This window comes from Eleginops maclovinus, chromosome 5 (assembly GCF_036324505.1).
Source record: "Eleginops maclovinus isolate JMC-PN-2008 ecotype Puerto Natales chromosome 5, JC_Emac_rtc_rv5, whole genome shotgun sequence".
Taxonomy (NCBI): Eukaryota; Metazoa; Chordata; class Actinopteri; order Perciformes; family Eleginopidae; genus Eleginops; species Eleginops maclovinus.
In genome coordinates this window covers 5,246,041-5,261,633 of record NC_086353.1, presented here as the reverse complement: position 1 = coordinate 5,261,633, position 15,593 = coordinate 5,246,041, and the positions used below count along the sequence as shown (strand labels likewise).

The following is a 15,593-nucleotide window of genomic DNA, read 5'->3' as shown; positions in this document are numbered from 1 at the left end:
CGTGGAGGAGGTGGAGGCAGGCTGTACAATGGGGGCGCTGGCAGGGTTGCCACAGCAGCGTTCCGGATGGGCAAGCGGTCTCCTCTCAGGGGGTGAGGGCGGGACGTGGGGCTGTCAGGGAGCCTGGCAGGTAGAGACACAACGCCCTGTGACTGGGGGGGAGCACGGGTCAGTGAGAGAGGACAGGAGCGAGGGGATGGAGGCAGTGAAGGGGTGAGGTGGAGGCCTGTCTGATGAGGTGAGAAGAGAGAGAGTGGAAGGGGAGGGAGACATGAGGGAAGTAAATGAGGGTGGTGGAGGAGAAGAGCAAGAGATGATTAGAAGAGAATTATCCAAGTGTGAGCGTGGATGACGTTGGAGTTAAAGGAGGAAATAAGAGGGAGGAAAAGCAGAGGGATGGGTTAAGAGCGCCCCGAAATACACTCCTGCAAGTCTTCATCTTCCCATAAAATATTCCTACACCTATCAGCTCATAAGTAACATTTTCCCTGATGTGCCCCACACCGTTGCTGTCGATCCACAGGATAACGTTGTGTGAGCTCTTAGAAAGCAGCTGACAAGGATGCTACAACACAACGTAAACAATCTCATGTAAATGTTCTTTTCTCTGATATTTGTCCGATATGTTCAACTCAAGTCCTGGTGGGATCAGAGAGTCCAGTTACAGAAATCCAGCATTTTAGAGAAGCACAAATAAACTGTTCCTTCATTCCTCTGTGCAGTGAAAGTGTCTCCAACACCTATGCATGCCAGAATCACATCAGGAAAGCAAATGTATATTGGGTCAAATTGAATTCAGTCAAAGTTTAGCTGCAAAATCTGGTAGGAAAATCAGGGTAGTGCTCAAAGTTGTCGTAGGTCATATCAGTTTGAGGAGTCCATGTATGCTTTAGGGCAATATGCAATATTAAAAGACACTCAAAGGAGTTCAAAATATATTGTTGATGTCATTGTTTGCTCTGAAGCTTAACTTCAGCAAAAATAAAATTAACAAAGAGGCACATTAGTGTTTTAATTTGGGGTGACAAAGAGCCTGTTGTGTTAGTGTGATAGCCAACTAAAATATGTGTGTGTGTGTGTGTGTGTGTGTGTGGGGGGGGGGGGGTTAGTGCAGGAAAGGTAAAGTAAGGGAGGCCAACAGCTGTAATTTGATGAGAAGAACAATGGTCTGGTCCGCTCGGTGCCTGCAGGGTCAGAGGTGCAGATGTGTATGGGATACGAGTGAGTCTGTCTGCTTGTGTGTGTGTTATGTGTGTGTATGTGTGGCTACACATGTGTATCATTGTCTGTTGTGGGCTTAAATACAATTGTTGTTTCTTTCTCCTGACCTCTTGAGTGGAGTCTTCCCTTCTAAGGAAAATAGAATTAACACATGGAGCACTTTATACATAACGTGTCATTAGGTCAGGGATCGGCATTAGCAGTGTGTGCTCTCAGCCATTAACCCTTGTGACCGCAAATACAGTTCAAAATCGTAAATAACTCAAGACTAGAAGAAGACACTCCACTGTTATTTCTTTTCCTCGACTTTTCACAAAGGTGCACTTATTAGTGTAGGCCAGATTGCAGTGATCAGTGACACAGACAATCATGTGGCTCTCTAACGTTGCTCTCAGACCTTTGGGTGCCCTCTCTGTGTCTTTCTCCCTGCCTCCGTCTCTGCCGTTATCACAAGTGGAGGGCTGTTCCCGTGTGTGTCATATGATGTCTTGTGGCCCTTTAGTGGTAGCAGAACAGTGACAGTTCTATCCCTGTGCCATCTGATCGACACGCCATTCCTTGTCACATGCACACGATGAACTCTAGATGTTTCTCACAGAAACCCGAAGTGAACCAGTGTTCTCTCGCTGCGTTCGAGAAGCATCCTTCTCAACGACCTTTTCTACTGGCCTTAATAATTTGTTTCTGTGGCACATAATCACCATCTCTGCACAAATTATGTTGTTCCACTTTGCTTTCCATTTGCCCTCTGATTCTGTCCTTCCTTTTAGTGTGTGAATGGCCAATTTGAGTTGTGTTTTGCTCTGTTGGGATTTTATTTCCTGAAAAATGACCCCCACCAGCCCCCCAAAAAAATACAAACAAAAAAAAGCAGATGACAAGCATTTTAATCATGACATTTTTTTCAGGTATTCTGTATCAGTTCCATCCTCTATGTTGTTTGCATTGAGTGTCTCACTTTGCATAGGAAATGAAAGCAAGGCACTTTGTCTCTCTAGATTTAAGAAGGGACAGAGTGTGTGGAAAGGAGAATTGGTTCTCTTGAGACCGGTCTAACAACAGTGATGTCGCACCCAATTTCTGGGCTATTTGACCCATTAGATGTCAATGTTTGGGAAACAAACAGACAGTGCTGAAAGGTTTGATGGGGAAATAATGTGGGCTTAGTGATGAAGGGTGCATTCTGAAACACATTTGTAGCTCAAGAAACAAAGTGCAACGTGAGGAAGAGAATAATTCAGTCTCACTTTTCCACAGTTTTTATTTCTTTTCTTCAGTGTTACCTGACATGCTCTATAGCATGTCAGGCTCTCTCAAGCTCTTTTGAATCTCTTTTAGATCCGTTCTGATTACAGCTCCTATTCTTAACTTGAAGTGTATTAAAAATCAATTCCCAAAAAGTGTATATATTACATTATCATACTCCAAATGGTATATCCGTTAAAAATCAAAGTTCAAATAATTATACATGCAGAGGATAAGCTGTTTGGTAATACAGCACGCAGACCTGACTGTACTGTATGATATTTGATTGAAAAACAAGCTTGCTGTCCTGGCCCTTATTAAAAAGATTTCTTTGGACACGTGTGTGTTTATAAGAATAACATCAAATGACTCATAATTAAATTAGTTCTCTTTTGATATTTTAATTCACTGCACAAGCATAGACTAATGACATCCTCCATTAGAATATCAGTGATGGGGAGTCACTTATACATTTATAGTATCATATTCCAGCATTCAGAAATGTAGGCTTTGCTCTGTAGCTCTTCAATCTTGACAATACCCCTCTGACGGCTGGGATTGTAGGATTGTGTGTGTCGCTGGGGAATAAGGATGCCATGGCAGAGCTTTAACCTCACACACACACTGGTATTGATCCATACAAGGCTCAGTGGCTGTTGCTACAGGGCGGCCTGCACTCTGTCATACAGGACTGTCACCGGTCAGTGGCTGCTGAGCAGAACTACAAGGCATCACACACACACACACACACACACACACACACACACACACACACACACACACACACACACACACACACACACACACACACACACCACACACACACACACACACACACACACCAGCTTTTTGGGCTAACGCTCTGACACCAACCCTGACCTGCCCTCCCGCCTCACCCAACCACCCTCACTCCCCCCCCCCCTTTTTTCTTTCCCTCTTTCTCTACCTCACTTTTCCTCTAATGAGTTGCAACACTGATAACGAGCCTGATGATCTTCCATTGATTCGGCTATCACTTGCTTGTCTGGTAATTGATCCGTAGCTGAGCCTCTAGTTAATTATATGGGCTTCGACATGGACCCCTGCCCCGGGGGGAATTCTCAAGTCCTGCACAATAATAGTTTTAATAAAGAAGCCTGCGAATCTCCTGCATCCCTTTTTCCTACCCTCTTCCTGCTTCCTCTGAATTTTTTTTAATCTTTCCATTTCCTCCTTCATCCTTGTTTCCCTCTTAAATCTCTGATTTTTTATTTCTGGGTGTCTTTCTCGTTTCCTCTGTCATCACGGCCATTACCATCAGCAGAGGCAAGGGGTGGGGGGAGGAAGGGAAGGGGAAGAAAAAGAGGTAGAGTGAGCAATATTGGCAGAGTCCACTCCTCCCTCCCACAAATAACAGCCATTAACCAGCCAGGTCAGAAGCTGAGCCACCAGCTTGACTTGAAAAACTGAGTGCCACTCTAAAAAACCCATGGACTCGCACATTTACAGACGAGAGGGAGGGAGTTAGAGAGGGCGAGAAGAGGAGAAGAGGCGCAAGCGGGAAAGCAAAAAGGAACCTCGGCTGCTAAATTGTCACTTAACATAATTTGCATAAGCCTCGTGCATTACCTTTTCATAAAGTTGTTAAGAGCAGTGCGTGTGGACAGGAGGTGACACAGTACACCTTTTACAACAAGGCTGCTTCTGACAAAACGCAGGCCACTATAAAAAGGATGAATGAAGAGAAAAATAGAAAAAAAAAGACAGTGCGAGGGACTAAGAAGTAGAGAAACACATCACAGGAGACAAAGCAAAGGTATAAGAGGTGGGCAGGGAGAGAGAAAGGAGTGAAGATGTAAATTGAGCTTGAGACAAAAGACACAATTGCACATTTTCAAAGTGGTAAGACACACTGTACCTTTCCCTCTGCAGGCAGAAATCTCTCGTAAGGACAGATGTCATAATCTCAGCAGAGGTTAACAGTATACTGCCATTAGTACATCGCATAAAAGGCTTTTAACAGGAGACCAAGCGCCCGTCTGCAGCTATTTAACACAAAATTTGAAGAAACTTTGTATATCAGGAGCCATTTAATGTTGCCGGGGAGAGAAGTTCTCTCTCTGTCCCTTTCTCTTTTGTTCCTTGGCGGGGGAGAGATCACAGTGACATCTCCCTCTCGCTGTGGACTCAGGCACCTGGTCTGTCATTTCTCTAATGATGGTGGGGTGAAAAGACTGGGCTGCAGAAGAGGAGATGGGAGTTTAAAGGGAAGGAAAGGAGAAGGAAAGGAGGAGGTGGTGGGGGGGATGTCTTCATTGTTTGAGACGTGTCCTATGCTCTGTCAAAGGAAGAATAGATCTGCTTCCTCTTTTTTTCTTCAGTTTTATCCTCCTGTGTGTCTTTTTCTCCACGTCTGCCTCCCTTTACTCCTCCATCCCTCATTTTATTCCCTTACCTTTGCTGCTGTGGGGACCAATTTGGCTAAAATGGAACCTCTTCCTCATTTTTTTCTTAATTAAAATCTGAGAGCCTCCGCGGGGGGGTTTACGCCGTGTGTGTGTGTGTGTGTTTGTGTGTGTGCCTGTGAGTGTGTGTGTTAGTATGCATGCTGGTGGCAGATTGCCTGCGTTCCATTAGTCTTTCATTAGAGTGGGAGAAAATCAAACAAAGGCACCAGATTTTTAGAGATATAACACGTCTATTGATAGTTGTTTTTTTTTCTTCTTGCTTGTTTATTTTTTATTGCTGCCCTACAAATAGAGTCATTTTCAGCTCTGATTAAAAACCTTTCTGTGGCGTATAAAAAGCGGCATTTTTCTAATCTTCCAACAAAGAGCAAATACTTGATAACCATCTGAGACACTAATGCTTGTTTTCAAGATATTTTTTCTTGAAGGTAAAAGGCTCTTTAGCTTAGTACCGTGTGTGTGTGTGTGTGTGGTGGGATGGTCCCTCAGGAGGATTGAAAGTTGCTCTGAGACGTGCCGCCCGCTCGCAGCGCAAATGGTAATAAGGCAGGGGGACATCGCTCCCCCCCACCTTCCCCTGCTCTGCGATGGCGCTTTGCCCCCACCTCTCCCTCCCCTTTAGCAGAGGAGGGGTGTGTGTATGTGCGAGTGAGGAAGCGTGCAGCGCGATGTCATTGAGCATCTCAGAGTGGAGCAGCACAGTTGACTCAGTTGAGCTTGCACTGGCCTCGACACACAAACACACACACACACACACACACACACACACACACACACACACACACACACACACACACACTCCCTTGCTCTTACATGCTCTGGCTCTTGCACACACATACAGAGAGGCTCTCAGTTCCTCAGCGGCTGCAGCGGAGTACAGAGGAGTCAGAGAGAGAGAAAGAGAGAGAGAGAGAGAGAAGCAGGGAGAGAGGGAAAGAGCAAGGACAGGCGGCACGGTAACGGACGTCGAGAGAGGGACACAACCTCAGAGAGAGAGAGAGAGAGAGTAGCTTAGGGAGAGAGAAAGGGAGAGAGAGAGAAACGGGAGGCAGGGAGAGCTGGATAGCTGGTGGCTTACTCCCACACCTCATCTTCACTTTGCTGGGACAGGCAAAGAATTGATGGTAAGAGACATTCATGCATTTTATTGGCTTTATTGCTTTAAAATTTCAATGGGACTTTTTTGTATTTCATTTACTTTTTTAAAAACATTTTTTAGAAAGATTTTGTGTGAAAGTGTTTTATTTACATTTGTTTGTCTGCTGTTTTTGGTTAACAATGTAGGACACATTTTACATTTAATTATATTATATTCAGAAAAAAATATTTATTAAATAGATTACTTAGGCTGGATGAAAGACTTGTTTTTTATCCTTATGTGTGGATGTGTTCAGTGTTGAGTGTGCAGCTCCAGGGTTGTTCAACTTTTTCTTACTTTTGGGAATTTCTTCAATATTAGAGAGACATCTGAATGTGTGGATGCAAGTAAATGGATGTCAATGTGTGTGTTTGTGTTGAGTCCATGTCCAAGTACAAAATTAGTGACAGATGGATTAAAGCAAAATCTGAGGCCACGGGAAGCAGCATCATGCACACCTCCTCGCTTTATTCCCATACCCCCCTCTTTTTTTATTTTTAACCATTCTAGCTCATTCTCATCGGCCCCCCTCCTCACCTCCATCCTTCCTCACCTCCTGTGTACCGCTGGTCTTGCCCTGTCCAAGACGAGCCCCCCCCGAGGAAATTCACTGCCCTCTTTTTCTTTCTTTCTTTCTTCTGAAGAATTAACTCCACACACACTTCTCAGCCCCCAGAGCTGCCAAGAATCTTAACACACACACACATCTACTCCCCTCTCACTGTTATCCTCCCTGAGAAGCAGGACCAGTGAGAGACGGAAAAAAAGGCAACACGACCCCGAAAGAACCCACCTTCACTGACTTTTTTTTCCCTTCTCTCCTCCTTCACACTCCCACATCCCTCCCTCCCTCTCTGTCTCTTCCTCTCTCTGTCTAAGTCCAAGGAGGCAGAGTTGGATGTGAGAGGCAGTGAGTGCGACACGGTCCCACAAGAGCCCAGCACAGACCCGGAGCCGCCCAGGCCGCCTCCAGCTAAGGCTAACGGACCAGAAGGCACAACTGGCATTTGCACGAGCATCCCCTCCAGTAGCAACAGTAGCAGCACCAGCAGCAGGCAGCAGCAGCACAAGTGGTCTGGGTGGCATTAGCATCGTTAGCAGCAGCGCTGAGGGAGCAGGCGAAAGCTCCATGCAGTTCAGCACCAGACCGCCTAGTGCTGAGCAGCCGGGCTTCATGGGGACATGGCAGCAGCAGAGCACTGACAGCAACCTCCTCTACAGAATGTCCCAGCAGGTACGTCAGCCTCACCCTTCATCCTCTCCTGCATCTTCCCTCTTTCTCTTTCTAAATATTCCCAGTCTATATTATTCAAGTACAACACTTTTGTATTTCTACTTGTGGTTTATGTTGAAACTTTTGCTGTTTTGATTCCACTACCTCTTTAGTCTGAGAGTGTGAAAAAGAGAGTGTGTGTATGTGTGTCAGACGGTGTGTGTAAGGGGTAGGTGGGTGGTTGTGGGCAATGTTTGGTTTTTAATATTTCAAATCAAGAACATGTAGTATAATATAATTGTTGCCTCTTTATTCCCACTTTTGGAATATATCAGATTTTATGTTGTGTATCATTATGTTGTTGTTCTACACACACCATGTCTGAGTGTTCATTCATGCAGCCTCTGTGTGTGTGTGTTCCTTTTGATTTTAGTTATTCAATGCCTGAGTAATTTTTTTACCCCATAAAACGACAAAAAATATAATATTTTGTGTATTTGTAAAAACACACATTTTGATGCGAAAATTGCACAATATCAGAGAATTCGTTAATTTCACCGTTTGATGGATTATTCTATGTCTGGACTCGTTACATACATGCTTAGGTGTCCGTAATTGGTCCATGAGCGGTGTGGAGTTTAAAAGCAAAGCAATAGCAGTGTTTTGGTAACCCCAGTGCCGATAAAGGCTCGGGAAGGGGCCCCCCTCTGGGACCGGCTAATTGACTTCATGTGGCCGGGGCAGGAAGCCCCTTGCGCGGTTACAGAACAGCAGAGGAGCCGTGCACGAACACAGGCTCGGCTGGAAAAGCAATGATGATAACGGATAGCCTGCACCGGCTGAGCAAAGTCCACATTTCCTCCAGACATGCCTCGCCTGTTATCATGGATGTTACACTGAATTCCTCTGTAGTTTAATAGCTTTTTATATTCTTTCAATCAGCCCCGAAGTTAGAGAGTTATTTTTAAGAGACGCGGTGTTTTGTGGCGGGTAAGGAAAAGGGAAGAGGAGTAAGAGTCTGTGCATAAGTGTGTGTGTGTGTGTGTGTGTGTGTGTGTGTGTGTGTGTGTGTGTGTGTGTGTGCGCGCGCGCGCGTCCATTCGCGCGCACGTTTGTGAGGGGGAGACAGTAAAGATAGAGGATGGTGGTTATGTTGCAGTTAATCATAGCGGGACCTCCGTACCTTGCACGTGCTGTTACACGCTCAAGCCACAGCGGCTCTTGCGCAACAGCCCCGGATCGGTGTTGGAAATGATGAGAAACTTATTCTGTCACCTTGACGGTATTTACAGCCGGTACAGTTTACGTTTTTTTTTTTTTTTTTTTTTTAATCCCAGAGGTGTAATCGAGAAAGCAAAACTGATGTGTTGAGACTATAACATCCCAGAGTTATGGAATAGGCGATCACATTTCTAGAAACATTTCCCCGATATGGTGTCTGTTTCTTAATGAAATAAAGCTTATTTTTCTTGCATTTCACGCAGCCTAATCTCTCTTAAAGAGTACACTTATAAAACGTTTGCATTCCTCACTTTGTATGCAAAATCATACATTTTTTTTGCAAGCTTGTTTTCCTACATTTTCCTAAAGAAGTGATCATCCAAAGTATTGATAAGTGATTTGGAAGAGCCTCTTCTCTCTTCCTCTCCCGTATGAAGCAGGTGGATCATGGGCCCCTGCGCTCAGCATCAGCTGGGACCCCACGTTTGCATCCCCAATCCTTTTTACAAATGCGCACCGTTGTTTCAATATAATCAGCTGTGGGACTCGCTGTTATTTATCCATCCTTGCACCACTTAGAAGACATCTTCCCATGTTTAGTAGGCATGACATAAATTCTCCGAAGGAAGCCTGTTCCTTGACAGACTCGCCTTCTTGGAATCTAAGCGATAATGACTTTGTGTTTGCCGAGGCTGGCGCACCCTGGGGTGTTAGTGGAGAGAAATGCGTTATAGGCTCGTGTTTCAAAATCTCCACTCTCTCCCTTAAAGATCAACAAGGTGACACGAGGGATGCGGTATTTCATCGTTGTTAGGCCAAATTATATTTCCATCTGATCGATGGAGACGCAACACAGCCCTGCGCACTGCGTTTACGACAAACGAGCAGGGCATTACCAGGACGAACATTTGGAAAATCCTTTTAAATCACATACAAAGGCTAGGATTTAAAAATATCACTTTCACATCAATTCTGTTTTGTCATTTAAACTGACATCGATAAACTCATGCAAAGCTGGTGTCTGATCATCTCGATACATAAACATCAGTGACCGATGAAACAAAAAAAAAGTTAAGCAAAGATTTACATTTTCAGATTATAAATCAAAAGATTTTATCTTGGTTTCTTGTTTTTTTTTAGCTGTGTTTTATAATGCTATCAAGCTAAAAAAAAAAGCAGCACCTGTCTCCTCCAGCGTAAAGAAAATTACTTAACAAAATGTCAATTTGAAAACGAACGACACCTCGATATTTATGGATTTCGTTTTTGTTTATTCCTGAAGTCAATACGATTTCATGTATTTTATAATTCGCCTGTAATTGTAAATAACTTTGCTATTCATACATGAATGCATTTTCAATTATACATAAATGTTTTAAAGACTATGAAACATTTCCCCATAATATTTTGACTAGAGGGGATGCCATTACAAATTGGAGAACTGATCAAATTTAAAGGTGTATTAAATATGTTTTATTATCTTTCATTGAGTTTGGGGTGTTTAGATTGCACATTGATAACCTAAAATCTACATGCAATTGCTTTTTATTATTGCATTTTTCTCTAAACTAACGAAATAAACAACAGTGGCGATTAAGGCACGAGTGCAGGCGAATAATTTACAACTTTCAAAACAGGCCTTAATAGGCTTTTAATCTTTGAAGAAACCTGATTTCCCCCCCAAACCACATAGCAGGAGATTCACAACCTTCATAATGCACGCAAATGTGTCAACAGGAAACAACACGAGCAGCATGCAATTTAAATGAAATCAATGGAATGGATTCGATAAATACTGCCTATTTTCTCAGCTTCCTAATGTTCAGAAATCGGTTTAACAAAAGACTGCAAGAGGGAACTTTCATAATTGTTTTTATGGGGGAAAAAATACAAACATTAATTAGGAGTTGAATTATTTCCCAGGCATTACGGAGTGATAATATTTGGAGCCTTAATTGACCCGCTGCTGTACATGCGAGGCTATGAATATCGACCCTTGCAAGTTAAAAAGCCCGGAGTTAAGTGATACGACGAGCCTAATTGGTTCATCAGGGATAATTCCTGCACAATGCAGCAGCCGTAGGCCGCGTCGTTTTTATTTAATTATTATTTCCTTCTGCGCTTCAAGTCAGAGCAACGTGGGAACAACTCGTAAAAATGTGCCTTAACCTCCACATGAGGATCTACTGCTGCCACCCAGACTCACAGCAGAGAACCGAGAGAAAGAGAGAAAAAAAAGGGTATGATTTTAATCTAACAAATATCTATAAAAGAGCCCCTCTTTGCTTTTTACAAGGGTGCTGTTACCGCGGCTTCCTTTGAAGTGCGACATGTCGACTATGGGCCGAGACCTGGAAGAGGTACAGTGGCAAACAGCTTCTGTCTGCTGAGTGCTCCATCTTACACGGACACTTTAATATACATACCAGGGTTTACAGTGTGCAAAAATATAAGTGAAGGTAGAGTTTTAGATAATAATAATGATAATAATAATAATAATAATAATAATAATAATAATAATAATAATAATATAAAGATTTTCTTAAAATAAAATATTTCGATTCAAAAGCATTTTGCTCATTTCTAGATTTCTTTTTTGAATTTTGATATCAAAACCTGACACACAAGCCTGCATTATTTTCCTTTCCCTTATATCATACATTTGTAAATGAAAGATACAAAAAACTTTAAGCAAAACAAGCTTTAAATTATTGTTATGCAAAATACACTTATGGATTTTATTGTTATTTTTCTTCCTACTATTTTTTTTTGTGGCAAATGGTTCATAAACCATGTTTTTTATTGAAGAATTCAATTGTTGATCATAATTTTTTTTGCTTTAATTCTGGTTTTTCTAAAGTCTGGCCTCAGCTTTTTCTTTTGCCGTCTTTCTCTAATATTCCCGTGTTTTCATTTCTTGTTTTGCATTTAAGCTTTTGTTTTGATTACAATCAATGGCTGATTTTCACATATAACAATTTTTTGGATCGTGCATTGCAGCATTTACAATCCTGTCTTTGTGTGTTAAACCTCTGACTGCAGTTAGCTCTCAGGACATGATGACAGACGTATTAGTGCAAAAACATGCGTTGCTTTGTTTTGTCTGACTAAAGAAATGAGGTTGATATTATCCTCCTTAGTGCGGATCACAGAACGCGCTAATCTGCCTATTAACACACTGATACACTTACAGTAGTGTGTGTGTGTGCTTGTGTGTGCTTGTGTGTGTGTGTGTTTTACACTGTGGGGTACAGGCATGTTGGATGTTGCATATGTGGTGCATATGCATTGCTTCTTGCCATTGTGTGGGACTGGGAAGCAGTGATTTGATGCATATGTGTAAAATTATCCACAGTCAGTGAGTGTGTGTGTGTCGTTAAACTCAACTGTTATTATTTCCATGTCTGTCTTTGATGGGTCGTTGCACATAGAGCATATGGATGCCTATATGTTCATGTATCTGGTGACATGTGTGAATGTGTACATGAGTGTGTGTGTGCTCTGACACTGAAGTTTACATGCCTGCGTGCGTTAAGGCATTTGTGTCTGTGATTTAGCCATTTATTTTTCTGAGTGGGTGGCTAAATACTCATATGCCAGTTGTGTGAGAGAGAGAGAGAGAGAGAGAGAGAGAGAGAGAGAGAGAGAGAGAGAGAGAGAGAGAGAGAGAGCATGTGCAGTTATGCAGGTGTGTGTCCTCTCCCTCTGAGTGTGTGTTTCTATGTGTTGAGTGTGGCTCCATGTGTGTGTGGGTGCGAGGTGAAGTGTCTCTTGGCTGGCCTTGGCTGGAGAACTGGAGGAGAGCAGAGGTGAAAGAGGAGATTTGCAGAAAAGACACGCACCACTTCCCCCATTACTACTTTTGCTTTTTCTTCTTCTTCTACTACGTCTCTGTCTCTCACTGCTTCTACTTCTTCTCTCCCTCGGTTCCCTTCCTCTTTCCCACACCTCACCCCCTCTTCTTCTCGTCTATATCTATCTCAGCCACCAGTCGGTCGACCACATGCCAAACCAGACTGTTTTATTCTCCAGCTACCATGTGAATAAAATGGACTCTTGAGATCGGACCTTTGCAACAAAGGACCACTTTGGGCGTTACGATTATTGCTTATAATAACACACAAGGACAGACGTGTCAGAAGGAGCACAATGTTTCCACCAAAAGAGGAAGTGACTGGGATTCTCTCAATCAGCCTAATTGGGGAAGCTTTAAAGCTACTTCTTCATATCCAACCAAATTCACCTGTCCTTTACTGTAAAGTTTGGTTCTGTCTTTGTTTAATGCAACTACCGCTACTGGCCTTTTCAGAGGGTCCAGATAACATAAGCAGGGCTGAGAAAAGGCCAATGTGGCATTCAGTCTGCGGGCATCTCTCTCTGTCTTTGTGCATATGCAAGGAGGATGATGATGTGAGTGTTTCCTGAAGGCAGCATTATTTCTGCAAGAGAGAGCCCAGAAATGGAAGAGTGAGATTGAGTGGGAAGGTGGCTGCAGCTACTTGTATATTTACTGTATGTGTGTGTTTGTGTGAGTGTGTGTCCTATTAGAAGCCATCTAGTTTGATGGAGTAGGAGGATGTACAAGGTCCCATTCATGCTGTGGTCCCTTCTATATTTACCCAGGCACCAACCAGGGAGATATGACGTCCGCAACATTTTTACTTTTAACTTATTTCAAAAACGTTTCTTGAATCAGTTTTTTCACCAAGCATTTCCTTTTATATTCATTCAAATCTGAAGATACTTTATAAAATTCATTTATTTCAGCGTGGTGCCATTTATTTAACATTTTGCTGTTGCATTTACGGCACATAACTACAGTGTCCGCTGTGGAATATTTCCGACAAAATTCCTTACTCTTTGTTTGGTTTTGTGAAGTATTTCATTGTATGATCCTGCAGGAAATGCGTCAATACGACTCAACATTTCTAATCTATTTTATATCTTTATAAAACATGCATGATTTTTTCCAAATTACCAACAAATTTGACCCGCAGATGGCCATGAACATGTGTATCCCAGGTCATAGAGTAACCTCTGTAGCCATGCAGTAATGCCCTGCAGGACCAGTGTTATGGGTGAGCAGCGACCCGGACTCTGTGTGCGAGACCCGGGGCAACCGGCGATCAATAAGCATCATGTGAGCATCACTCACGGGTTCTATGTCAGCTGTTTCCTGTTTTTCCTGAGGAGACAGCCGCCTCACCGCCATGGTGAATGCCTGAATAATGGGAAGGATACAGAACGTAGACACACTATCATGGAAGTCAAAAGGCTTTCTTTATCATATATCTGGCAGGGCAACGGGCTGTGCGTTTTGTGTGTGCGAGTGTGTGAGGAACGATAGCAATGCAAAGACATCTGCTCTGCTGTTATCAGAGGAATGACTGGAGAAATCTACTATAGCTGAGTCTTTCTCAGAGTCTTATTTTAGTCATGTGTGGGCATGTGCATGTAAACGGAGAAAAATACAATATTTATTTGCTTGTTGTTCTTTATTTACTGTTATTATGCGAGGTGCTTTTAACAAAAAAAATCAATAACGTAGCGATAATCTGAATAGAAATCTTAACATGTAACATCAAGAAGATTCATGGGGTATTTTAAGCTGTTGTGTTGGTAGGATTTGTTTTAAATGAATACAGTGCTAAGTGTAGCAGTTTAATATAGGGTTTAAAACTTAGCCGTGCATGTGGAAGCTGATCAGACACTAACTGCACTGAGAAAAATGATGTATAATATTAAAAATAGGAAAATTGCATAGTCCTTTTATGGATAAGTATAAGTTTTCTTTTCATATTTTTGCACATTTGCAGATTAATTGGTTGCATTTTACTTGATTCATTTTTTTTTGTATTCATAATATAATATTGGTTTCTTCCTATGGCTGTTGAGGCACTTTTTCCACTCCGTACATTTTATTTCAAAAGACGGCTCTTGGTTATTTGTCTTTGGGTCGTTTCCTGCTGTGGGGAGAAGTCGCCGGTGTGAAGAGGAAGTGTGTGTTTGAAGGGCCAGTCGCTCAGGATGTCACCACCCCGCCAGTGGCTAATGAGGGGGACATAAGCACAGGGCCAGGGCAGCAACACACACACACTCTCTCTCTCACTCACACACACACACACACACACACACACACACACACACACACACACACACACACACACACACACAGACTGACACGGCAGGAATGCAGCAGCTGTCACCAAGGTCCAGGCAGTTATGGAAGGGTTGAAGTATAATTGTGTATTCTGTGTGTGTGTGTGTGTGTGTGTGTGTGTGTGTGTGTGTGTGTGTGTGTGTGTGTGTGTGTGTGTGTGTGTGTGTGTGTGTGTGTGTGTGTGTGTGTGTGTGTGTCTGTCTGTGTGTGTGAGTGTGATGTGGCAGTACCACGGGTCACGGGGGTGTTGAGAGCTGGGAGGGGCTCATGTTGGCTTTGGTGACCCAGAGATCGCCACCGGCGGAGAGGATCATCAGACGTTATTGACTTTAGTGAAAAAAGAGTCAGAGGAAACCTATATATTCTACTGCAGTATTTTAAGACGTGAGCATATGGCAGAGACATTGTTGTGGGAGGCCGTTCCCCCCGTCCTGTATCCAGAGGAAGGTGACATTAGGTGTGACCTGTGTTAAGTGACAGGAACTAGGGCATACTTTCACCTCGGCTTCTCCCTTTTCCTGTTATTCCTCAACTCCTGTTTTTTTGTTTTCCTTGGAGCCAAGCCAGAGCAACGGGCAAATCGACAGCCTACTATTTTTACATCCGTCTTAAGGACCCCTGTCTGCTCGCTCTGCTGCCAATTTGCCCCATCAGCAGTGGCAGCGAAGAAGAGCTCTCAAGGCACCGAGCCTTTAATTTTTCGGTTGGCGGTGTGGCTAATGCTGTCACTGTTATTTGAAAAAGTACTCAGGGTGAATTGCTATTATTATTGTTAAAACCATCATCATCATCATCAGGCTTATTTATGGTTATGGATAATTATGGTAATTTTCTTCAGGGCTCACAGTTGACTCCATCCCTTTCCCCCGGCTAATCCGACATGTACTTTTGAGTGTGTGTGTCGGTGAGTGTCTTTGAAGCCATTTTCGATGTGCTGGCAAATTACCA

General features: G+C 43.1%; 1 protein-coding gene across 1 annotated transcript in view; it reads left to right on the top strand.

The window, feature by feature from the left end:
* The window catches only part of bnc2 (basonuclin zinc finger protein 2), a 147,322-nt gene that overhangs the window by 62,542 nt on the left and 69,187 nt on the right, over window positions 1-15,593 (top strand). Inside the window, exon 2 of the mRNA XM_063884712.1 lies at window positions 6,931-7,285. Coding sequence (XP_063740782.1) covers window positions 7,181-7,285 — 105 coding nt within the window. The 5' untranslated portion in view covers window positions 6,931-7,180. The remainder of the gene's footprint in view (window positions 1-6,930; window positions 7,286-15,593) is intronic.